Below are 26,363 nucleotides of genomic sequence, written 5' to 3'. Positions count from 1 at the left end.
AATGGTGCAGTGGTCAAAAACGATATAAACAGTGAATTTTGAAGCAATCTCTTTTTGAACTAAATGGAAATTAAATTACCACACATCCATAGGTACGTCCATAGGTAATTCAGCCGGGGATTTTTACGTGGACTGTGGTAGAAAAACACTGAAATTCTGGATTCAGACGGAAATAAAATCTCTGACTAGCCCGTCAATGATTAAAATACCTTACGACTAGGGTTGGGTACCATCCACATATTAACCGGTATCGGTACCAGAACCCAATGGTTCCTATTTTTGGTACTTTAGGGCTGTCTACATCAATAACTGTGCAGAAACTGTAAGTCATTTATAGAAGTGTTATTAACATTATGCCAGAGCTGCCCTGAGTCTGCCATTGTCTGTGATGTTTGTATACTGTAATATTTACTAGTAAATAGTAGGCTACTAGGTACTTAATTTAATTCATAAAAACAACCATATTATTATTATTTTTTTTCTATGAAAAGATTTCCCACAAATTATGTGTTGTGTATTTTCTGGTAATCAAATGAAGACATAAAACATTAATTGAATTTTGAACGTTGTTTTTGGACACAGAATGTAGCGGACCCCCTCCGATTGATGGTCAAACTTAAATGATGGTTTATTAAAGGGGTCATGAACTGGCTTTTTAGTTTTTTTTATACTGTTGTCTGAGGTCAACTAATGATGTTCGCGTGGTTTTTACATTCAAAAACATCATAATGAATAAGTAATAGGCTACTTTCTGCCTTTTGAGGCTCTGAAAAATGCTCAGTTTTGAAGACTTGGAAGTAAACGGCTAGGATTGGATAAGATTTGCATATTTAATGAGCTTCAGCTCCCCTCAGTACATGTGGCGATTGTTTTGAAATCGTCTGGGGAAACACTCATATGATTCATCTCTCATCCACCCGCGATTGATTGGAATGTTATTTCTGTAATACTTGGCCGGCCCGATCATCAGTGAATATAACCGCAAACCGTACACACTCACACGCACGCGCGTGCGCAAGAAAGGAATGTTATTTCATTACAGCCCGTCGGCAGGCCGGTGATAGCCCGTCTGAAAAACACATAACCCCGGGACTTTGGCCTTTGCGAGCTGGCGTTACAAGTCCGAGTCTGATCACGAATTAACCAATAACACATTCTACAGTCTGTGACAGCGTGCTAAGGTATGTAATCAATAGATATCAAATGATCTGTAACAATGCAATACTATCACATATAAAAAACATGTTTAACTCACATAAGTGTGTTGCACCGTTCCTGTCGGATCCAATATAGAAGGCACAGCATTGTGTTTTAATCTCAATATGTCTGCAAATCCAGTCTCGACCTCTATCTTGTTTACAATTGATTCCGCGGTGAAATGAAGCGAACAAACGCGCAATGTCTTACACACGTGAGCTGGAACCAGCATTTTTATTGCTCGGTAGCGCGGCCCGTTTAGCTGCACGAGTCGGTGGGCGGGGCTTCTGCATTCTATGATGTCAGTGGTCGACATATTCTGAGATCTCTCGTTTTCTGGGCCTGGTGTCAATAAAAGATTTTCTTTGACTAACAAGGACGTTTTCAGTTCTGAAACTTACAGGATATTCTTATATCACGATTAACTTTTATATATCAAAGGCTCAAAGGAAAGTTTATTTCTCAATTCATCACCCCTTTAAGTTTATTGCATCCTTTTTCACTCTTAAAAGATCACAGTAAGAGCTGAACAAACAAAGCATAAAATCTCATTCACAAACTCTCTCTCTCCGCTGTATTATCATTAAAATACACAGCAAATTATACAAAAACACTCATACAACTAACAGTAAACAAACATATACATACCGTATGCCTTTTTGGGGGCACTAATAAACTTTAAACTATATATATATCTGAAAACAACTCTGATATACTGCGAGTGTGAGCTCTCCCTTTCACTACCCGCATTGCTGCGTAGACTATACCCATCAAAATAGGAGTCCCTCCTTAGTAAGACAGATAATGCAGACCTTAAACACTGTTAACATTACATGACGTGAGAACAGTTAGTTATTTTGTTTATGTTAGCAGAGACTCAATAAATTTAATCATAGAAAAAACCTCCCAGAAAATTCTCTCAGGATACCTGGAATCAGTGTTAAAGTACCTCAGGCACATCGTTTTACCATTTTTATTGCATAAAAACCTTCAAACCAATGAGAGCTTTGGATTTTCAAAACGTTCTCTATGGCGCTAAAACCTAAAGATGTCAGAGTTCCGGTCCCAGCGCAACTGATACTCAACTGCCATTGGCTCATCTGCGTTCGAGGGGAGGGGCTTACCGATAGGTCAATTCCCATCCGAATAGGGCTTTAGACAACTTTGGGCAATGCTTTTTCTCATGAGTCCGTAGACTAGAGGAGCAGGTGAAACTCTTCCCACATGAAGAGCACTGGTGCGGTTTCTCTCCAGTGTGAACTCTCTGGTGATATTTCAGGTTTCCTGACCGAGAGAAACTCTTTTCACAGTGTGAGCACTTGTACGTTTTCTCTCCAGTGTGAATTCTCTGGTGTGATTTTAACTGGTGGTTTTTACTAAAGCTCTTCCCACAGTCAGAGCAAACATAAGGTCTCACACCAGTATGAATACTCTCATGTACTTTTAAATACCTCAGTAGTGTAAAACTCTTTCCACATAAAGAACAAAAGTGAGGCTTCACAGCAGCATGAACTTTGAGGTGTCTTCTTAAGTCTGATTCCACAGTAAATGTTTTCTCACACTGATCACAGCTGTATGATCTCACTCCAGAGTGACGGCGCAGATGATCATTTAGAGTGTTTTTGCGCTTGAAACTCTTTCCACACTGAGAGCATGTGAATGGTTTCTCTCCAGTGTGAATCATCATGTGATCATTTAGGTTTTTTTTATGTATGAAACTCTTTCCACACTCAGAGCATGTGAATGTTTTTTCTCCAGTGTGAATTCTCATGTGCATATTTAGGTCTTTTTTATGCAAGAAACTTTTTCCACACTGAGAGCATGTGAACGGTCTTTCTCCAGTGTGAATTCTCATGTGGCCACTTAAGGTTCCTTTGCGTATGAAACTCTTTCCACACTGAGTGCATGTGAACGGTCTTTCTCCAGTGTGAGATTTCATGTGTTTCTTAAGCTCCGATTTATGCACGTAACTCTTTCCACACTCAGAGCAGGTGAAAGATCCTTTGGCTCCAGTTTTTCCAGCTGTTTTTTGTGTGAAATTCTCTTCAGTCTTTGAAACGACAGCATCTCCATCTTCATTTTTTAAATGATGAGGTTTCTGAAACTGAAGTTTGTCTTCATTTTTACATGTCAGTTTTCCATCTTCATTTGTGAAATGATGCCGTTTGTCTTCATTAACTTCCATCAGGTCTGAAATCAACATTAAATTCCAAAAATTCAATTAAAGGACAAATAAGAAACAGAAAATTAATAAAATTCATTCTTAATTTGGCACAAATCTGGTTTACTACCGGGTCTACCAGTAACTAATTTTAGATTGTTATATCGTTTTATCCTCCTGAGAACCAAAACTGTTTGTGTGTGAATTTAGTTTTTCATTACTGTCACAAGCCGGAGTTATTTGTTCATTGATTCCATTCTGCCCTCCTGTGTATATTGTCTCTGTGGATGTGGATGTGCATGTTTGTGTTACAGATGGGTAGTTTCTTGCGATAAGTTGCTGGAGGCTGTGATTGGTTCTCCTCCACACCTGATCCAGACCCCAAACACTCAACCTCTGCCATTATTTTGCCATTGTGTGTGATTGTGTACCTCTTCGCTATTGCTTCATATCGTAATGAATGGGAGAAACTAAGGCCTTGTCCACACTAGGGTTGGGTACCGTTCACATTTTAATCGGTACCGGTACCCAACAGTACCTTTTTTCGGAACTTTAGGGGCTGTTTACATCAATAACTGTAAAGAAATGGCAAATCATTTATAGAAGTGTTACTGACATTATACCAGAGCTGCCTTGGTCGCTGTCTGCCATTGTCTGTGATGTTTGTATACTGTAATATTTACTAGTAAATTGTAGGGGTGCACGATATATCGATTTAATATCGTTATCGCGATATCATGTTGCCCGATATTATATCGTAAGTCTCGCGATAATTATGCGATATTTCGTTTATGACAAATTGAGACGCGTTTCACTGTATATACATTCTTTATCGGATCTATTTTTTTTAAAACCGGGTCCCTCCTACTCGCTCCAAAGCTAACCGTCACTCTCTCACTTTTCCCTCGCTCTACACACACACACACACTTGTCGGGCCGGCTCGACGCACACACCAGCGCACAACAAAACGAAGAGAAAGAAAAGAAAGGACCTAAAGAGAGAGCGAAGGGAGCAAGTGGAGCAAAAGAAAGAACACAAAAGTAAGAAAATGAGTGTTGCTCAGGGAGAAGATGAAATAGTTAAGAACCACCACAAGCCTATTTTTATTTCTCTCCATTTTAAATATTTCTCTCAGTTTATTTTGGCTCTGTTTGAGTGTGCCTTTCAGTCTACGCGCTGATATGAGCAGATATCCGATCACTATGCACAAGTTAGGGGTGTTTAGCCACGCTTGCAATGCTGGTGTCAGAGAGTTATACTCATGGAACACTATACTTATTCACAATCACGAAAGTTCATTATTTGAATGCGTTTTAAAGCATTACGTTACCGGTTAAACATTTCATTCGCGTGCTCATGCACTGTTTTAACATGCGCTGAGCTCGCGCACTAAAAGCCTGTCAAACACGTGATTACTGGACTAAGTAGTCTTATTGCGCTAATACTGTCAAATACACACATGGTTAACATAAACACAGTCAGTTATGTCTAAAGTGAAAGTAAAATCGCGTGTCTGTGTATTAGATGTGTAGAGGTCTTACATTGACAGAAGCGCAGCCTTTAGTGAACATGCTGCCGCTAGTCCTTAAAGGGACAGTTCACCTAAAACAATGTCATTATTTACTCATCTAATGTTGTTCAAACCTGTATTAATTTATTCTGTTGAACACAGACAGTTGAATACCAGACAGCTGATGGTAGCCATTGACATCCATATTATTATTTCCTACAATGGGGACCAGCAGCTGTTGGTTTCCAACATTCTTTAAAATATATTTTATGTCCAACAGAAGAAAGAACTTTATTCAGGTTTAAAACAACTTGAGCGCCAGTAATTGATGACAGAATTTTCATTTTTGAGTGAACTCTCTCTTTAATTTTACATTTATTCATACACTTTCATGCTGTACTGCTCTGAGCTGCCACTGTAAATCTTTATATATATATATATATATATATATTTATTTTATATTATACTATACACTAGGAATGTGTACAAGGTTTTTTTTAAGTATAGTTTTAAGTAAGGTTTTTCCAAGTCTTTTAAGTAAAGTTCAAAAAGATTATTGCAATAAAAACAAAAAATTATAATAAAAATAATAATAACTCTTTCTGTTCCTGTCGGCTAAGAATAGAATAGAAAAAAACTGATGTGACAAGCCATCAGAACCGAACCAAAAACATGGTTAAAAACAGAGGTATGTATTGAACCGTGGACTAACTGTATTGTATACATCCCTACTGTACAACCAGATATGATTATTATTTATTTATTCATGTTGTACCAGTCCAATATGACTGTCAGTTGAAAACCTTTAAACCTTGTGTTGTAAGAATTTGTTTTATTTATTATGAATCTATTTTGATGCGTTTTCTGTTACTTTTGTAATTTTACATAGGCTTAAAAATATCGAAATTAATATCGATATCGCAATATTCATTATCGATATCGCAATATCACATTTTTGTGAATATCGTGCACCCCTAGTAAATTGTAGGCAACTAACTACTTAATGAATTGAATTCATAAAAACATTTTTTATGAAAATATTTCCCACAAATTGTGTTGTGTATCTACTGGGAATCATAATGAAGACATAAAAAGACATTTATTTAATGTATCTTAATTTAATTAAACAAAATTTTTGGTCAAACAAAGTGCTGCATAACAGCTTTATACGGTTAAAATTAAAACATGGAAGAAAAATTGTGATGTATTACTTAAAAAAATAAAGTTTTGATAATTTATTATTATTACTAGTGTTAGTATTATTATTACATTGAGACGTATCAAAATTCTACTGTACAACAGTATTTTATATATTTGTGAAGTTAAACCAAACTTTTCTTTTGACGCATTGCCGTGAAGACCTCTGAGTTTCTGTGTGTTTATGATATGACGGTAGTTTTTCTCAAATGAAACGGTAAAATGCTCATGAAGTCAGAATGAATATGACTCTCAGAGCTAGTCTGGAGATGACGTACATTTAGGGATGAAACGATTACCGGTTCCACGATAAACCACGTTAAAATGTAGTGACGGTTAGTAATATTGTTTAAAATGTAATTATCATTAAAACCGCGTGTGATTATCACGATTTTGAAAACTCGCTGTAAATCTTGTCCAGTCAGCGTCAGTCTGGTGCAGTGCAGCGCTGTTTTTGAATGAGAAGAAATGGCAGATGGCAGTGACAGCGCAGGGAGATTTTTCAGCCTTCTAAAAGGACCAAATCTGAGGTCAAAATCCATATTTTAGCTTTTACAAAAGTCCTGAGGGAAACTTAATAGAAGATTGTCACCCTGTCTGCAGAACATGCCAGAAGAAAGTCACTGTAATAGGGGAAAACACTTCAAAACTACGAACGCAAGGCAAGTGGACTTTGACCTCAATACCAAAGCTACGTCTGGCAAATAACGTGAAGCGAACAAACAAATTCAGACAAGACTAGGGTGACTTTTAAGGGATAATAATCAGGGCTTGACATTAACAACCGCCATTTGCGGGTGTATTTTCGGCTGCACACGTGCCACTTTGGCGGTTGAACTTATTATAGTCTTCTCAAAAGCCATCTGTTATAATCGCGTTGCGCATTATAACCAATCACACGTGTTTCTATTGAGTTTATGAATGCAATGTCTCATAATCAGAGGCGTTCAGATTAGCCAGAGTTTTGTTCAGAGCGCGCGCCGCTCTCACTCGCTGAAATCTGCACTCAAAGCAGAGATAAACGTGCGATGTACGCAGGAGATTCATTCATCATACAGTGGTTGACTGTTTTTGTTCTATTTCAGCAGCGAAAATAGTTTCAAACAAACACAGCATAACGCTGAATTTAGGGACCGTCTCTAAAGTTACATACAACGTTGGTAACGTTATACACGTTTCAAACTTCAATAGCATTTGAAGAGAATGACAGTCATCAAACTGACTGTAAAGTGATCATCTAGGTGTCAGGTATGATGCACACCTTATGATATTTAATAAAATAAACTGTCAAATCATATGGAAATAGGCTATGCATTATTTCACTAGGATACTGTTTGGGCTCTTGCACAAAATATGCTAGATTTAAATGCATCATTGCTGAACCCTGATGAGAATACTGCTTGAGAATATATTTACAGAGATAATATTAGAGATTATATTTACATCAAATTATTATTATTTATGAGTTATGCGTTGCTATTGACGACGGCCATTATAAGGAAGGAAACCCACAGAATAGAATCTTGCTTAAAAAAACTTGTTGAAATATTTTAAGTGTGTGTACATCTGTTCTTTTTGAACACTTTCATCTACTTTGAACAAAACCGCGATAATATTGTACACCCGGGGTCACCAACTAGCGGACTCCGGTCCGAATCCGGACCTGGACCGCGAAGCCTTTTGATGTAATGAAATAAATAAATGCCCAAAAAAATTAATTAAAAAAAAAAAAAAATCACATTTATATCAGGCAGCTCAGTAGAACCGTTTAGGTCTTATTTCGCCACAGGTTGCGACGACAGTTAACGTTACTATGCTCATCACTGTTGCTACGTTCAGACACGCGGTCACGCATGAAGTGAAGAAGAGACTGAGAGCAGAAAGCGGCACGCAAAAACAATGACATTTTCAAAAATTAGGAAAGTTGATGCTGAAAACTGAGTTATTTTATTTTTATTTTTTTTTAAATCGCATTTATTCTTCCTGCATCCTGTACTGGTGATATAGACCAGTGTGTGTGAATATTAAACCGCTAAAAGACTATTTAATATAAGTTAATATAAAGTACACAGACATTTAAAAAAAACAACAAAAAAAAACAACAACAACATAATTACTAAAACTTTTGGACCCACTTTATATATGGTGGGCTTAAGTACTATGTACTAACATTTTAATTAATCATTTGATACAATGCACTTATTGTGTACATACATGTTTTTACATTGTACTTACATTTAAAAAAATACCTGCATGTAATTATATCTGTAATTAATTTCTGTAGTTACATTTGTAATTACACAGTTGACACTTCCCTTACACCTACCTTTAAACTTACCCTTACCAACACACCTGTCCCTAACCCTACCCGTATCCCACCTCAATATCAGCAAAGGTGTTTTGCAATACAATTTGAACACAGTAAGTACATTGTACTTATTTTTTTATGTAAGTACATAGTACTTAAAGCCACCTAATATAAAGTGGGGCCAAACCTTTAACTAAAATTACAACCCCAAATCAGAAAAAGTTGGGACAGTATGGAAAACGCAAAAAAAAGAAAGAAGTGATTTCTAAATTTACTTTGACTTGTATTTCATTGCAGACAATATGAACACAAAATATTTCATGTTTTGTCTGGTCAACTTCATGTCATTTGTAAATATGCATCCTTTCCTGTCATTCAGACCGGCAACACATTTCAAAAAAAGTTGGGACAGTAAAGCATTTACCACTTTGTAATGTTGCCATTCCTTTTCACAACACTTAAAAGACGTTTAGGGACTGAAGACACCAAGTAATGAAGTGTTTCAGGTGTAATTTTGTCCCATTCCTCCTGAAAACAAGTCTTAAGGTGGGCAACAGTACGGGGTCTTCATTGTCGCATTTTGCGCTTCAAAATGCGCCACACATTCTCTATTGGAGACAGGTCGGGACAGGCAGGCCAGTCAAGTACCCGTACCCTCTTCCTCCGCAGCCAGGACTTTGTAATGTGTGCAAAATGTGGTTTTGCATTGTCTTGTTGAAATATGCATGGACGTCCCTGGAAAAGATTTCTTCTTGAAGGCAGCATATTATGCTCCAAAATCTCTATGTACTTTTCAGCATTAATGGTGCCTTCACAGAAGTGCAAGTTACCTTTGCCAAGGGCACTGACACAACCCCATACCATGACAGACCCTGGCTTTTGGACTTGTTGCTGGTAACAGTCTGGATGATCCTTTTCTTCTTTGGTCCGGAGCACACGGCATCCATTCCTCCCAAAAAATACTGATTCATCTGACCACAGTACATGTTTCCAATGTGTGATGGTCCATCCCAGATGCCTCCGAGCCCAGAGAAGTCGACGGAGCTTCTGGACACTGTTAACATAGGGCTTCCTTTTGGCACAGTACAGTTTTAACTGGCATTTGTGGATGTAACTACGTATTGTGGTACTTGACTAAGGTTTGCCAAAGTAGTCCTGAGCCCATGTGGTGATATCGCTTATAGATGAATGACGATTCTTGATGCAGTGCCGCCTGAGGGATCGGAGATCACAGTTGTTCAGCTTAGGCTTGCGCCCTTGTCCTCTACGCACTGAAATTCCTCCAGATTCCTTGAATCTTTTAATTATGTTATTCACTGTTGAATGTGAAATATCCAAATCTCTTCCTATCTTTCTTTGAGGAACATTGTTTTTAAACATTTCAATAATTTTCTCACGCATTTGTTGGCAAACTGGCGATCCTCAGCCCATCTTTGCTCCTAAAGGATTAGACCTTTCTTGGATGCTGCTTTTGTACCAAATCATAATTACAATCACCTGTTGACATCACCTGTTTCAAATCACATCATTATTTAACCATTTTACCTCATTACTAGTCCTAAATTGCTCCTGTCCCAACTTTTTTTGAAATGTGTTGCAGGTCTGAATGACAGGAAAGGATGCATATTTACAAATGACATGAAGTTGACCAGACAAAACATGAAATATTTTGTGTTCATATTGTCTGCAATGAAATACAAGTCAAAGTAAATTTAGAAATCACTTCTTTTTTTATTTATTTGCGTTTTCCATACTGTCCCAACTTTTTCTGATTTGGGGTTGTAAAAAGCAGACTTAAATTGAATTCAAAATATTAACAAAAACTATATAGTGTATCTTAATGATACTAAAATAAAACTAGTATAAAGACAGAGCGTATTTAGGCCACGCCCACACGGGGGGACAATCCAACGCTCTCCATTGACTTTGCATTGCGTGAGGCTGCCTCATTGTCATTTCGGACTTATAACAAAAAACAGAACAATGTCTAAAAGCTGATATGTGACAAGGTGTACAGCAAACAAGCTAAAAAACACAGAAATAAGTTTTTATAAGCTGTCGACCCAAAAAAACGAGCGTTTAAGAAGATAAAAGTGGATACAGGCAATACGAAGTGAAGCTTTAGCAGGAAGAATGGGTACATTTTGGGATCCTGACACTCAGTATGCCTCAATATGTCTATGTGTGCAGTAAACATTTTGTCACTGTTAAGTCAAATATCCAAATGTCCGTTTTATATATTATATTTACTGTCGCTGATTATGTTCCCCTCTAGTCGTCGTAGTTCTCAGTGTAATATGACCCGCGCGCTCTGTCTCAATGGCCTGAATCCACTTTTTTGTACTTAAACGCTCGTTTTTTGGGTCAACAGCTTATAAAAACCTCTGGGTTTTTGCTTCTGGGTTTTGTTTAGCTTCTTTGCTGTACACCTTGTCACATATCAGCTTTTATACATTGTTCAGTTTTTTGTTATAAGTCCGAAATGACAAAAAGGCCGCTTCACGCAATGTCAATGGAAACGGTTTGATTGTTTTCCCCCCTGGTGGGCGTGGTCTTCAGATTATGATGCGTGTCGCTCTGTCTCTATGGCAACATCTGTTACAGTTAGGGCTGGAAACCAGAATATTTGAATATTCGTTCGATGGGTTGGTATTCGATTTTCAAATTTGTGATTCGAATATTCCTTGTTGTTGTTGTTTTTTGCAAACACCTGGCATACCGCTAAAAACGGCTCTCATTCGAGCTTGCATATGTTTACACTATAAAATCACTATAAAATACAATACTTTTTTTCAATTACCTTATAGCCAAGCCATTTTTAATAGCCTCGTTATACTTAATAAATATATTTGCTTTGTCTTAGTGTTCAGTGCACCAGAGCGCACAACTGCACAAGCTTATATGGCAGAAGCCATGTTTGAGCTTGCATTTTGGGTTAAACTGCGTTCGTTTGACATTGTGGAAAATAGAATAATATAATCAAAATGTATTATCCTTTTTATACGTTAGGGATGTGACGGTGAAAAAATGTTCCCTCATTGCTGTGCTTTTGCACTGAGCGGCTGAACGCATGCAGCCTTGCGCCGCGTTTACTTTCGGTTTGCCAATTCAGGGGCGGGTTGCTTGAATTGTGGGTTCATTAGCTATTATTCTTAATGAAAAACATAGCAACAATGTACAATGACAAACTCCCTTAAATAGGCGCTTTTACATCGCTTTGAAACCAAATATTCCGCGATCATCTTGTAATTTAGCTCCTCACTCTCGTGAAGAATGATCTGACTGCTGCTGCTGATGTGCTGAGACGCCCGTTAGTTTGGCTCAAATGGCATGTTCAGTTTTTTAATTGTAGTTAGTCTTATGACAGCTAACCAAAACTAATCGGCCTGAATCCCGTGATTTTTTATTTTATTTTTTTATCCTCCCTATTAGGCCTACACATCGTTGCAGCCATTAAAATAGTTCAGTTTTGATTTTAATGTCAAAGTACTTATATTTCGTTTCTTAATTAAGTTAATTTAGAAAAATGTTTAAAGCATTTTTTTGATTGTTAAATTAAAGTTTTTTTTTTTTTTTAAAGTAACGACCAAGCGGACTGAGTGAGTTAACAACACGTTTGATCCATTTATCCTCTACCTATCCTCTATCCTAACACTTAACTTGTCTTGCTTATAATAAGTTTTTTTTTTTTTTTTGAGGAAACGTGTTCAAAAATAAATAAATAAAAAACAGGCCGGTTGTCTTAACTTACACCACTCTGCAAAATTAATATAAATCCGATATTCGATTATTGCGCTGCCTATGCACATTTAACGGAGTTCACGTCAACAAAAGCAACAGATATGAGCTGCATTACAGGCTATTCATCAGATCAAAGACCGCAATATCAGAACAAGTGACCTAAGCACTGTAAGAGCATTTATTCTCATTGGTTTTAATGAAGATGATTGTGTTTTTGAGCATCTAAGACGTTCAGCAGTTTGCGTGTATGATCTCAGAGAAATTCACTAAAATAGTGTCCTCTACAAAGGGAAAAAAAAAAGTCTATGCCTGGTTCTCAAGAGGATATGTCAGTTTTCATCTTAATGTTCCTCATTAAAGAGAATGAAGGAAAACACCAACCTATTTGTTCCTCTGTCTCTTCATCTTTTATTCTGCAGGGTTCTTCCTTAAACTCCATCTTTACAATAGTATGTCTGTAGTTTCTCCTGGAGTAATTCCTCCTGCTTGCTTCTTCTTCTCCTGTGGGAAGATGGGAATATTCCCAGCATTTAAACTCTCATGAAGAACTTAAGAAACAATTAAACTCCTCCAGCTGATGTTTATGTTGCTCTTACATTAAATATGCTATGCATTAGCTGCTTAGCAGGTTTCATTTGTTACATAAAATGAAAGCACAACTCATAATCTTCACAAATTGTGATGTGGAAACAGTCAGTAACGAGATTACGTTTCTCGAGCGTAATTAACATCAGTCGGTTCATTTCGGAGTTATTCACTAAATTAACCGACTCGTTTGGATTTAGATTTATCCTAATAAATGATAAATGAATGAACTCACAGTGTGAAAACATCAGATTTAGAGCAGAATGAACGGCTGTGTTCCACTTCTCATGTTTATGTTCTTCTCTCGCTCACTTCTCTTCTTCTTCTAGACTCGATGTGTGTCAGTGCTTCGGTTGCTCGAGCGCCTCCACTGGCGGAAAACAATCACTATTAAACTATCTAACCTTCATAGATTAGACAAAACCAACAAAATCTGTTATTTATTTAGAATTATATTATGTATATTGATCAATCTTGACTTCATTTTAAAGTTAGATGATACAATAATAATTATTTATAGTAAAATGAATATATATTCTGAATAAAAATGTGCTATAAAGAGATTTGAAGATTTAACAATAACAAATAAAATGTTCTGGAAATGCGTTTTAACAGTTTCTTTTCAGCAAACTTTGGGACATATTACTTCGTCAACTTTAACGGACAGCTCTGTTGCTTATACTGCGTTCCAGGCAGGTTTTCCAGGCAAAGTCACGGCAAACTGCCTGGAATTGTGGTAGCATATCAATCATGTTGTCGCAGTTAAAAAGTGTTCGCAATTTGAATATAATGATGCATTTAAAAGTTAATGGCCAAACGTATCAGTACAAAAGTTCTCAATGCTGCTGCAGATGAAATATAATGTGAATAACACTCAATAAATATACTTTCGTCAGGTTAGATACTGATAATTATTCACTCAAACTCCTTTATCTAAAACTCTCTACTTAACCATCGGATTCGCACACCTGCCATGTTTGTAGTTTTAACATTTTATCTGCGTTTGTAGTTCTAATCGAATCCTCGTCCAACTCGCAATGGGTTGTGGGTAATATTAGGTGAGGTTTTGAAGTGAGGGTTGAAGCCAAACTGCAGGACTGTGGCTCTCTAGGACTGAACTAAACCAGCTTACAACTTAAACAAACCTTATAAAAGAAAATACAGTGGTCTTACCAAACTCCCGAACACAGGAGAGATAAAGAAAAAGCACCCACGCTCTATCACTTCAGTAATAAAAGAGCAAAACGAATGTCACAATAAAGAGACTATATGAAAAATACAACAGGTGGAACACGAGGGACAAAGCCAAAATGAAGTCAATTTATAAAGGTAACAAACGACAGAATATACAGTTCACAGATCATAAGAAAACTACACCACTGTGACACTCTCTCAATACAACACGCCAACAGCATCTCTCTTCCACGTCAGCATCAGAGTATTTCACAGGACGTTCCTCTCCAGAACGCCAATCCTCACGTTCAGAGCCTCCTGAGAGAGAGAGAGAGAGAGAGAGAGAGAGAGAGAGAGAGAGAGAGACACATTCCCACACACAGGCTCAGACACGATGTGGGTTTACCTTATTATTATCTTTTATTACATATGAACTCAAGTAAATGTGTTCATTAGTCACTAAAGTTAGTTTTTTTTCTTTTTGTAACATAAATTTTACACAAAATGTACGTGGCTAGAGGAACAATGAATGACAATAACAATAGTGCATCACCACTGAATATGTCCGGAGGGCTATTGCACAAAAGTAGAATTAAGAAAGCCAGGATAACTAAAAAGGCGCGGCTTACCCTAGTTTAATCAGCGCAACCCGGCTTAGTCCGTTGCACGTTTGCTGAGCCAGGATGAGTATGTGCAGCTATGTCAAGCCAGGTGTAGATAGCTGAGATAAGTGCACGTTTACGGCTTTCTTAAACAGACCATGGGATCCATCACAAAATCAATGATGGAAAATGGGCCGTGCGGCATACTTCTCGCCAACTGAGCAACAGATAATAATGGAAACATATGAAGAGGTGAAACCTATAATATGTCAAATGGGAAATACGGCTGCTATATAATAAAACAAAGAAAAAGCCTGGCAGACAATTGCAGACCGATTGAATGCATACGTTGTCCAAATAACCAGTGCTGAAACCATCATGATTACAATTCAAGGAGTTACTGATCATTTCCACAAATTAACAGTTGTACACTTTGGCTTAAATGTGAGTGGACATGCATGTTACTCAGGAAATGTATCATGAAGATTAACTGCAAACACTTATCCACTTTGCGCATCTATTTTATTTTATTAAGGTTTTTTCTATCTAATTGATTTGATCTAATCTATAATCTGGTGATTTTATCATTTTCTTTTGTATCTATCTATTTTAACTCTATTATCTATCTATCCTTCTTAAAGAACAAACACGTGTGGCCATAAAAGGACCTGGCAGCAAGTCAAGATTAAGTACAAGAAAATTTTGCCGGCTGCTAAGTTCACACTAACCATGACTGTAACACAATGTATAAATCATCGTTTTTTCTCTCCAAAAGCTCCGAGCTGACATGTGATGACAGCAAAATAAAAATCAAAAATCAAAAAACATTGTGGTCTCCTACCTTTTTCATGAATCGCCAGTACACTACATATTGAGGTGGAACTAGATTTAGATGGAAAAATTGTAATGTAATTCAAATATAAAACTTATATTTAGACCAAAATATTTTTTTGAGTGTGGAGTGACTGTAAAACCCATTCATTTCTAGTAGGATTGAAAGCAGAAGTAACAGATAAATCACTAGGAATAATCTTAGCCTGGGGCCCGTTCTTCGTACGTCGCTAACTCAGTTAGCTGGATTTGATTGTTGACGATTTGACATGATCTCGGATTGTTTGGTTCTTCGAAGCTCATCCTGGACTTGCTGTCATAGTAACAGGTCCGTAAGCTTAAACCTGCTCTGGAGCGGCTTATTTCATGTAAACAGGATTAGATTGAATCTTGAGGTGATACTTAAAATCTGTCCCAGCCACTGCTACTTTATTACAAGAGTTCATTACTGAACCAGGGGCAATAATAATAATTTTAAATAATAATATAAAAATGTTATATTGTTTATGTATATGAGAATGTATATAATAATATAATGTTGTATATAATAATATAGACACAGGCACTTGATTGAGCGATTTATTTGTGATGGAATAATGACGTTATAATTTTATTGGAGGTTTACACACATGTTGTATAGTTACTCTGAGCCGTGCATTAATTTAAGTGATCACAGATATTATGGGAGTGGCTTGATGCAGCGCAAGAGATGCAGATCATTTGATCTTGACCCTTAAGAAACTTTAATACGGTCACGTTACAAATCTGCTCCAAATTTAATTAAAAATTAAATTACAACATTGAAATAAAAATGTAAAGGGTGTACAAATACAGTATAAAATCTGAATATAAATATAAATAATTGGTAATCATGTAAAAAAAAAAAAAAACATTTATCATTTATCTATTATAACTTTTATGTTGGTTTGGTGGTTTGGATGTTTCCTTATAAAGGTCCAGAAATTCGTGGGGTTTTTATTGTATAATTTGTCAAGTTTTTTGCCAGGTGGCTTTTTTAATTATATGATGTCATTACGTTGCTGTCTTGACGCCAGCCAATCGCTGCATTGCTGATCGTGGTTTCGAGTATCGATGCATCTGCCCTCTTCAGGGAACACAAGAACGCGCAGTGATCTTAGATCATTTAATCCAGATATTTTAATCCAATCCGCAAATTCGTTTGAAGAACCAAATTAGCCTGAGATCAGTTATCACGATTAAAAGATCTGGGATCTGTCAAATCATCTCAGATGTAATAAGCAACGTACGAAGAACGGGCCCTGCTCTGGAACAGGCTAGCTGCAAAGAATAAATCTCCATAGTAACTTAATTTAGCTTAATTAGGGGCCAAGCACCAAAGGTGCGGAGGCACCTATTGAAACCGTTAGATTTCTTATTCTTATTCCACCATTGAAGTCTTTGAGAACTTTGAGAAGCCCATAGAACCGTTTGCGGGAAAGTTATGAAATTTGGCACACAGATAGAGGTCTGGCTTATCATTAACCACACCAATTTTGGAGTCTCTAAAACAATCCCTCTAGCGCCACCACCTGTCCAAAGTTTCACTCATGTTTACGTTTATAACTTTTGATAATGGCTAGAAACAAAATAATGTTTTTCTCTGATTCCTTGGCTCAAGCCGATTCGATTGACGTCATTTTACGTCATAATTTTCCTGCCATTTTTAATTAACCGAAAAAACTACTTTTGCTAACTCCTCGTAGGCCGTTGCTCCAATTTTCACAAAAATGTAACCAGATCAACTCCAGACCATGCTGACAAATAGTTATGGAATTCAAGTTGATTTCTCAAATCTTTTTCGATAAACCTGCGAACAAATTTTACATAGTGGTTGCAAAAATACACTTAAGGCTAGATCTCCGCAACGCTTTATTGTATTCAAACCAAACTTGGTACATGTCATCCCAAGCATGACCTGAGGCAACATGCAGCGTTTCAGCACAGCTGGTCCGGAGATACAAAAAATAGCTATTTTTGCTTATAACTTCTGAACTGTTTGTCCAAAAAGCATCCAATTTTTATTTGTCCAAATTATCCAATTTTACCATATCGGCCATTTTGAATTATGTGCTATGTGAATTATGTGCTGTATTTTATGAACGCATGAACAGATTGTTACAAAACTCGATTTGGGTCATCAGCATGATGCCCTGAAGGAGCCTGAGAAGTTTCGAAACGGCGCCACCTAGTGGATTTTTTTTTTCTTCCACAAACGCTTATAACTTTGGGTGTGGTTGACTTATTTTCATGGGACTTTTTTTGTCTCCTGAATCCTTGCAGAGTCCAACGATACCAGATTTGCCAGGTTTCGGTGTATGATTTGTGCAGGGGGGTAATTTAGCGCTTAAAAAACATTAGCAGATTTCTTCGAAACCGCTAGTCCAATCAAGACGAAACTAGCGTCAGAAGTTGGAAACATAGGTCAATAGCTACTTGCTCATGCCCAAATGTCAAAATATTGATAGTAAGGGGGAGTAAAATCCAATCAAAATCAGGTGTCAGTCATTTTTTATGCGTTTCTTCATATAAATGTCTATAACTCCAAAACTAAATGAGATATTTTCACCAAAATTGACACACACATGTATGGGCTCACTACAAGGAAACCTACAAAAAATGGTAGGATTTTGCCTCTTGGTGGCGCTATAATAGAACAAAATATGACATTGGCTCTATACAACTCAATGTTTTATTGTGGGGTTTTAACATTTTTGCTTAAACTTGTCTTCATTCATTTTTTTCAGTTGGTCTGCTGCTTGCTTCCTTGTTTGCTTCTGTTGCGCTTGGCCCCGGTATTGCTGCTTGCAGCTATATTTTAGAATGCTTTCATGCAACTGAGTCAGGACTAAATTCAGACAGGATAACTGAAAATCCCAGGTTAATCCCTTATCTTGCTTTTGTGCAATACCCCTCATCATATGGATATGCCCAATATAAACAAAGGCAATCCTACTGAAATTGGGAATCTTCAACAAATCTTTAAATCATTTTAACAATTTAATGATGTTGCCATGTTCTAAGAAAATCCATCTTTTGCTTTATCAGAATTATATCAAACTACTTACATGTCAGTGATGGATCTAAACCTGAACTTTCCTCACTTGGACGACTTCGGACAACACTTTTTCTTATGAGTCTGTACACTAGATAATTTGGTGAATCTCTTCCCACATGAAGAGCACTGGTGCGGCTTCTCTCTAGTATGAACTATCTCATGATCTTTCAATGATCCTGACCGAGTGAAACTCTTCCCACAGTGTAAGCACTTGTATGGTTTCTCTCTAGTATGAACTCTCTCATGATCTTTCAATGATCCTGACCGAGTGAAACTCTTCCCACATAAAGAGCACTGGTGCGGCTTCTCTCTAGTATGAACTCTCTCATGATCTTTCAATGATCCTGACCGAGTGAAACTCTTTTCACAGTGTGAGCACTTGTACGGTTTCTCTCCAGTGTGAACTCTCTGGTGTTTGTTTAAGTCGCTGGATGAACTGAAGGTCTTCTCACAGTCAAAGCACATATAAGGTCTCACACCAGTATGAACACGCTCATGAACTTTTAAATCCTGCAGATGTGTAAAACTCTTTCCACAAAAAGAACAAAAGTGAGGCTTCACACCAGTGTGAGCTTTAAGGTGTCTTCTTAAGTCTGATGCCACAATAAATGTTTTCTCACACTGATCACAGCTGAATGATCTCACTCCAGAGTGACGGAGCAGATGATCATCGAGAGAGCTTTTGAGAGTGAAACTCTTTCCACACTGAGAGCATGTGTACGGTTTCTCTCCAGTGTGAATCCTCATGTGTGTCTTAAGGGGTTCTTTACGTGTGAAACTCTTTCCACACTCAGAGCAGGTGAAAGATCCTTTGACTTGAGTTTTTCTTGCTCTTTTTTGTGTAAAATTCTCTTCAGTCTTTGAAACGACTGCGTCTCCATCTTCATCTTCATTTTTAAAATGATGAGGTTTTTGCTGTTTGTCTTCATTCACATCCACCGGGTCTAAAATAAACACATTAAATTCCCATAATTAAATAAAGGAAGGACACATGAGAAAAAAAAAGAAATATGGTTCTCATTTTAGCACAAACCCAGTTTACTGATTCTAATAAACCAAACAAAAACCCATCCCTTTTTCCAGATACTGTATTTTAAAGATAACTTTGTAAAACAAGCTTTACAGATCTTTATTGGACAGTGTTTAAACAATGTTTTTCAAGCTTGTTCAATGAACCATCAACAATTACAGCACATGCACTCAGTAGCTATGTTTCCATCCACCTATTTTTATGCGCATTTTGGGATATTGCATAAAAAAAATGCTGAATAGAAACGCCAAGATGCGCATAAATTCTAAAAATGCACATAAAAAAACTTTGAGTAGGATAAATGTTCTATCCGATACCAAAACATGCGCATAAACTACAATGGAAATGCATTATCAAATAAATTCCTTGATGCGCATAAAAAAAAATCATGTGATTTTCGCGATGTAACAGCATAACTGTAGTAACCAGTGGAAAAATCTTGTTTGTGACGCATCTGAAATGCTGTTTTGGTCATTCAGTCTGTTGTCAAAGATGCTCGGTATATTTCACTCCTGTTCCCAAACAGCAGCATCTGCCACAGCATGACAACAAGTGTATTGAGACGCGCAAGTTTCTCTGAGACGCAAATAATTTATTATATACGAAAATGATTATATATGGTGGCTTCTCCTATGTTTCTTAGTTATTTTTTAGCGGTAGTTTATCAGGAAGTGACGATTATGTTCTCTTCGACTCACTGGATGGAAACGGTGCTTTATTCGCAAATGTTTTATGCGATATTGCATTTTTGCGCATAAATTACATTCGCAACTTTGGATGGAAACATAGCTAGTGTTTCCAACAGGATGTTTGTGAAAGTGTGGACCTCGGTCCTACTAAATACCCCCACGTGTGTAAGAAAATGTACATTTTAAAGTTAAATTCATAAATCTGGTGCACTTTGAGAGTATGAAATTAAGAGCTCTAACCCACATTCAGTGCAACTTGAACAAAGTCTGTGCATTGACTTGTACATGAACATTAAAGTCAAACTCTAACCTCATTTTAGTTATGATATAATGTCTCAGTCTACATTACACTACATAATGCTAATACTATGACAGTAATAGCCATATATTTAAACCATTTAGTGCTTTTGTAAATAATTAGTTTAATTCATGTTTAGTAGGGAGCCAATGTAGTGTTGACCGAACCTGGTTAATGTGGTCATACTTCCTGGTTCTAGTAAGATTTCGAGCTGCTGCGTTTTGGACCAGCTGCAGTTTATTTATTAAGCGAGCAGGGCAACCACCCAGTAGAGCATTGCAATAATCGAGCCTTGAGGTCATGAACGCATTAACTAACTGTTCAGAATTTTGCATTGAGAGCATGTCATAATTTAGATATATTTTTAAGATGGTAGAATGCAGTTTTACAGATGCTAGAAACGTGGCTTTCAAATGAAAGATTGGTATCAAAGAGCACACCGAGGTTCCTCAATGACGACGAGGACTTGACAGAACAGCCATCAAGTGTTAGACAGTTTTCTAGGTTATTATGTGCGGAGATTTCTTGTCCAATCATTTATTAATTAGAAACTCTGTCAGTAAATGTTCTGTCAAACAGCAAATCTATGCTATGATCTGTAATCGTATCATTAACAATATGTGCTTGAGGAAAGGGATTGAATATTCAGCAACCCGAGCTTTATCATTTGTTTTTTATTTGTTGAACATCAATTGCATTTCTACCCTTAAATGGGTTTGGGATGTTTTATTTTTACTAATTCGGGGAACATACACAGTCTTTCTGTGATGTTATCTAGGTGAAAGAGTCCATCTGTTTTGGGATTTATCTGATTCCGGTGACGCGAGACAGCTAGCAGACGATCGGTTTAGCCAGTCTTTCTGCTTCCTGACCTGGGCCCCAGTTAGTCAAGGTTCAGCTCTAAGACTATGTGCCATATTTCTAGATAGAAGAGCAGCATCTCTTTTAAAGGTCAGGTCTGCCCCAAAAACTTCTCAAATTGTCTATGAACCCTTTATTATTCTGCGGACAACATTAAGGCCTGTTCACACCGGGAGGATTTTCGCGCGCGTTTATCGCCGACGTTTAACGCCTCATGAGTAAACAAAGGGCGCCAATGTGAGTGTGCACACCGACGCGTAAAACACCAGGCATAAAAGCGTCATTTAAAAAAAAAAAACGCCTGGGGTTCGTTTTTTATTTTTATTTTGATGCGACGCGTTAAAAACTGGCCGACCAATGAGATCAGCGCTTTTGTTCACGTGCCTGGAGTTGCTGAAGTGACAGTAAAACACGACTTGGTGGTGCTCAAGCACAAAACAGTCTTGCTGAGCACACATTGATACAACGAAGAAGTAGTAAGTAGACGGAGAAGAAAATGAGCTGCAAATGCTGCTTGTCAGTTAGCAAAAAGTGTGTGAATGGTTTTGGCCATAGACATAATATATCTATGGTTTTGGCAAGCACGTAAAAACTGTCTCTCTTCTTCTGTGTGACAAGCGAGTGTCAGAAGCGTAAAGTACCGCAGCACCACCTTGTGTACCGGGAGCGCTATCTACTGAATGTGCACGTTCACTCGGCGCATCGCCAGTGAAAATCGCTTGGGTGTGAACACTTAAGACGCGCCAAAAAACGTCACGAAAAACGCTGGCGATAAGCACGCGCGATATTCGTCCCGGTGTGTACAGGCCTTTAGACAGCCAGCCATTGAGTGAGGACAGTCTGCTAAGTATCTCATCACTCCGGAAAACAGAAGGAGTCCAGAGCAAATTACAGTGTCTGACATCGCACTTGTGAGTTCACACACCTCGTTAAAAGGGAATATTAAGTTTTCCACAAAAAGAACAAACGTGAGGCTGCACACCAGCATGAACTTTAAGGTGTGTGCTCAAGTTTGATGCCACAACAAATGTTTTCTCACACTGATCACAGCTGAATGATCTCATTCCAGTGTGATGGCGCAGATGATTGTTGAGAGAGTTTTTGTGAGAGAAACTCTTTCCACACTGAGAGCATGTGACACATGTAGAGATGAAATGATTACCGGTTTCACGATAAATCACGATAAACCACAATAAAATTTAGTGACGGTTCATAATATAATATAAAATTGAATTATCATTAAAACCACATGTGATTATCACAATTGTGAAAACTCGCGGTAAATCTTGTCCAGTCAGCATCAGTCTGGTGCAGGCGCGGCGCAGCTCTGTTTTTTGAATGAGAAGAAATGGCAGATGGCAGTGACAGTGCCGGGATTTTTCAGACTTCTAAAAGGACCAAATCTGAGGCGGTGTCATATTTTGGCTTTTACAAAAGTCCTGAGGGAAACTTAATCGAAGATGGTCACCCTGTCTGCAGAACATGCCAGAATAAAGTTGCTGTAATAGGGGGAAACACTTCAAAACTACGAACGCAAGGCAAGTGGACTTTGACATTAACAACCGCCATTTGCGGGTGTAACGTTATTTCGGCTGCACACTATTGCCACTTTAGCGGTTGAACTTATTATATTCTTCTCAAAAGCCATCTGTTATAATCGCATTGCGCATTATAACCACTTACAAGTGTTTCTATTGAGTTTATGAATGCAATGTCTCAAAATCAGAGGCGTTCAGATTAGCCAGAGTTTTGTTCAGAGCGCGCTCTCACACTTGCGGAAATCTACACTCAAAGCAGAGATAAACGTGCGATGTACGCAGGAGATTCATTCATCATACAGTGGTTGACTGTTTTTGTTCTATTTCAGCAGCGAAAATGATTAAAAAAAACACAGCAGACCCACAGCGCATCTGACATGACTGGCATAGCACTGGCGAATTTAGGGGCCGTCTCTAAAGTTACATACAACATTGGTAACGTTATACACGTTTCAAACTTCAATAGCATTTGAAGAGAATGACAGTCATAAAAATGACTGTAAAGTGATCATCTAGGTGTCAGGTATGATGCACACATTTGTATATTTAATAAAATAAACTGTCAAATCATATGGAAATATGGATATGCATTATTTCACTAGGATACTGTTTGGGCTCTTACACAAAATATGCTAGATTTAAATGCATCATTGCTGAACACGGATGAGAATATTGCTTGAGAATATATTTACAGAGATAATATTAGAGATTAAATTTACGACAAATTATTATTTATGCGTTATGCGTTGCTATTGACGATGGCCATATTAAGGAAGGAAATACCACAGAATAGAATCAAGCTTTAAAAAGTGCATAGAGCTGCTTTAGTTATTTGTTGTTTGTTGATTTTCAAATATAAAACTTGTTGAAATGTTTAAAGTGTGTGCATCTGTTCTTTTTGAACACTTTCATCTCATTGATAACCGTGATAACTTGGGTCACTATAATCATGATGTGAAATTTCCATACCGTTTCATCCCTATCATGTTACTCGTACTTGCGAGTTCACACACCTATTTAAAAGCAAGTACCAAGTTTTGGGTTGAAGGAGAGATTAAACAAATATGTAAACTGAGTTGAAATAATATCATGCACTATTTTTAAAAACAGAGCAATATGGTCAGGACCCAGCAATTTATTAACATCTGTACCTTTTTGTCACAAACTGCTCCGAAACACACTGGTTGAGGATCCAACTGCAGTCATTTATTACAACAATCCAGAATCATAATCCATAAAACAAGTAACAGGTCAAAACACAGGGTACACTCTAAAAAATTCTGGGTTAAAAACAACAATTTCTGGGTTATTTGGCAACCCAGCGCTGGGTAAATATTGGACAGAACACATGCTGTCCATTTGAACTATGCCCGTTGATCACACCTCTTGTGGTCTGATTGGTTGAAGGACTATCCAATTGTGTACAGAGTCATTTGAACTATTCCCATCGAGGTCTGGTTGGTTGAAGGACAATCCAATTGCGTACGGAGTCATTTGAACTATGCCAATTGATCGCGCCTCTTGTGCAGTAGAAAATACAGAGAAGACTCCCCAGACTAATGTTTAATCTTAAAAGATTGAGCTTGGTCTGGTGATAGCTAGACAACGGTTCCAGTTCATTAAATGACAATCTTAAATATTAATTTATTAAGTTACATAAAAAACAGCTTTACCTGGTGCCATCTCGTCTGTCAAGATATTTAAGTTTCAACCCATCAAGCGTATAGCTTGACCAAAACCACGTCGCTCGTGCACTATCAACAGCGCTCCTATTATAGTCAGTGGAGCGAACGGCGGCAGGACAACATGTTGACATTTTCCTCTTTGACCAGGAATAATTTGATAGATGTAATACAAACCTTCTGGAATTTCTCCTTAGGACATTTCTCTCAGAACAGAACACACAAAATGACCATTGATAAATGTATCCAGTTTTAACCGGTTTGGCACACAGACTTCCCAACATTGGGTTACCAACATTGGGTTACATTGACCCAGTGCTGGGTCGGTATGTGATGACCTAGCAGCTGAGTTAAAGAAAAACTACCCAGCACTGGGTAAAAATATTACAAAAAAGAACCCAGCAGGCTGAACCCAGCATTTCTTAGAGTGTAGATAATCCAAAGAGACAACAGAGCAGAAATCCGGGAAACCAGGTTTGCTCTTTGTCTGCAATTTTAATAGAATCTTTCTTTTTCAATGCAATAAAGTCTTCAATATCTTAATGTATCCCGTAAAAGTTTGAAAATAGACTATAGTTGCCACATGTACACAAATGCCTTATATATTCTTAACTATTATTTTGACCTTCTCCAAAGGTTCCCCTTGTCAAACAATCAAACTTCACTATTAATTTTAACAAATGATCCAGCTTTTTCTGAATCTGAATGTCAAAGTATTTACTTAGTGTATTAAGTGTATTATTTATGGTGATGGATCAGAACATGAACATTTGCTCAGACAACTTTGGGCAATGTTTTTTCTTATGAGTCTGTAGACTAGACGATTGGCTGAAACTCTTCCCACATGAAGAGCACTGGTGCGGCTTCTCTCCAGTGTGAACTCTCCCGTGATTTTTCAAGTATTCTGACCGAGCAAAACTCTTTCCACAGAGTGAGCACTTGTGCGGTTTCTCTCCAGTGTGAACTCTCTCATGATCTTTCATGGCTGATGAATGAGTGAAACTTTTTCCACAGTGTGAGCACTTGTACGGTTTCTCTCCAGTGTGAATTCTCAAATGATCTTTCAAGGAATCTAACCGAGCTAAACTCTTTCCACAGTGTGAGCACTTGTAAGATTTCTCTCCAGTGTGAACTCTCTCATGATCTTTCAAGTTAGATGAATGAGCAAAACTCTTTCCACAGTGTGAGCACTTGTATGGTTTCTCTCCAGTGTGAACTTTATGGTGTGATTTTAAGTCGTTGGATCTAGTAAAGCTCTTCCCACAGTCAGAGCAAACATGAGGTCTCACACCAGTATGAACACGCTCATGCTCTTTTAAATACTTCAATTGTGTAAAACTCTTTCCACAAACAGAACAAATGTAAGGCTTCACAGCAGCATGAGTTTTAAAGTGTTGTCTCAAGTAATATTCCACAACAAATGTTTTATCACACTGATCACAGCTGAACGATCTCACTCCAGAGTGACGGCGCAGATGAGTGTTGAGAGCACCTTTCTGAGTGAAACCCTGTCCACACTGAGAGCATGTGAACGGTCTTTCTCCAGTGTGAATCCTCATGTGCACAGTTAGGTGTCCTTGACATCTGAAACTCTTTCCACACTCAGAGCAGGTTAAAGATCCTTTGACTCCAGATTTTCCAGCTGGCTTTTGTGTGAAATTCTCTTCAGTCTTTGAAACGACTGCATCTCCATCTTCATTTTTGAAATGAGGTGGTTTTTGAAACAGATGTTTGTCTTCATTTTGATATGTCAGTTTTCCATCTTCATTTGTGAAATGATGCCGTTTGTCTTCATTCACGTCCTTGGAGTCTAAAATCAACATTAAATTCCCAAATTTCAATTAAAGCGGCAAGTGAGAAACAAAGAAATTAAGATCATTCTT

At 37.6% G+C, this 26,363-nt stretch overlaps 1 protein-coding gene across 2 annotated transcripts in view; it reads right to left on the bottom strand.

Moving 5' to 3' along the window:
* Window positions 1-478: 478 nt before the first annotated feature.
* The window catches only part of LOC307136829 (uncharacterized protein), a 37,842-nt gene continuing 11,957 nt past the window's right edge, over window positions 479-26,363 (bottom strand). The window contains exons 3-6 of one of the 2 annotated variants that reach the window (XM_079834141.1): window positions 18,393-19,326; window positions 12,936-14,191; window positions 12,497-12,616; window positions 479-3,387 (exon numbers count right to left, since the gene is read on the bottom strand). In XM_079834141.1, coding sequence (XP_079690267.1) covers window positions 2,318-3,387; window positions 12,497-12,554 — 1,128 coding nt within the window. In that variant the 5' untranslated portion in view covers window positions 12,555-12,616; window positions 12,936-14,191; window positions 18,393-19,326 and the 3' untranslated portion in view covers window positions 479-2,317. Of the gene's footprint in view, window positions 3,388-12,496; window positions 12,617-12,935; window positions 14,192-18,392; window positions 19,327-23,989; window positions 26,291-26,363 lie in introns of those variants that run through there. The other variant, XM_079834142.1, reaches the window with a different exon arrangement.

The sequence above is a fragment of the Gobio gobio genome (genome assembly GCF_949357685.1).
Source record: "Gobio gobio genome assembly, chromosome: 14".
Taxonomy (NCBI): Eukaryota; Metazoa; Chordata; class Actinopteri; order Cypriniformes; family Gobionidae; genus Gobio; species Gobio gobio.
This window is presented reverse-complemented; position numbering and strand designations above follow the sequence as displayed.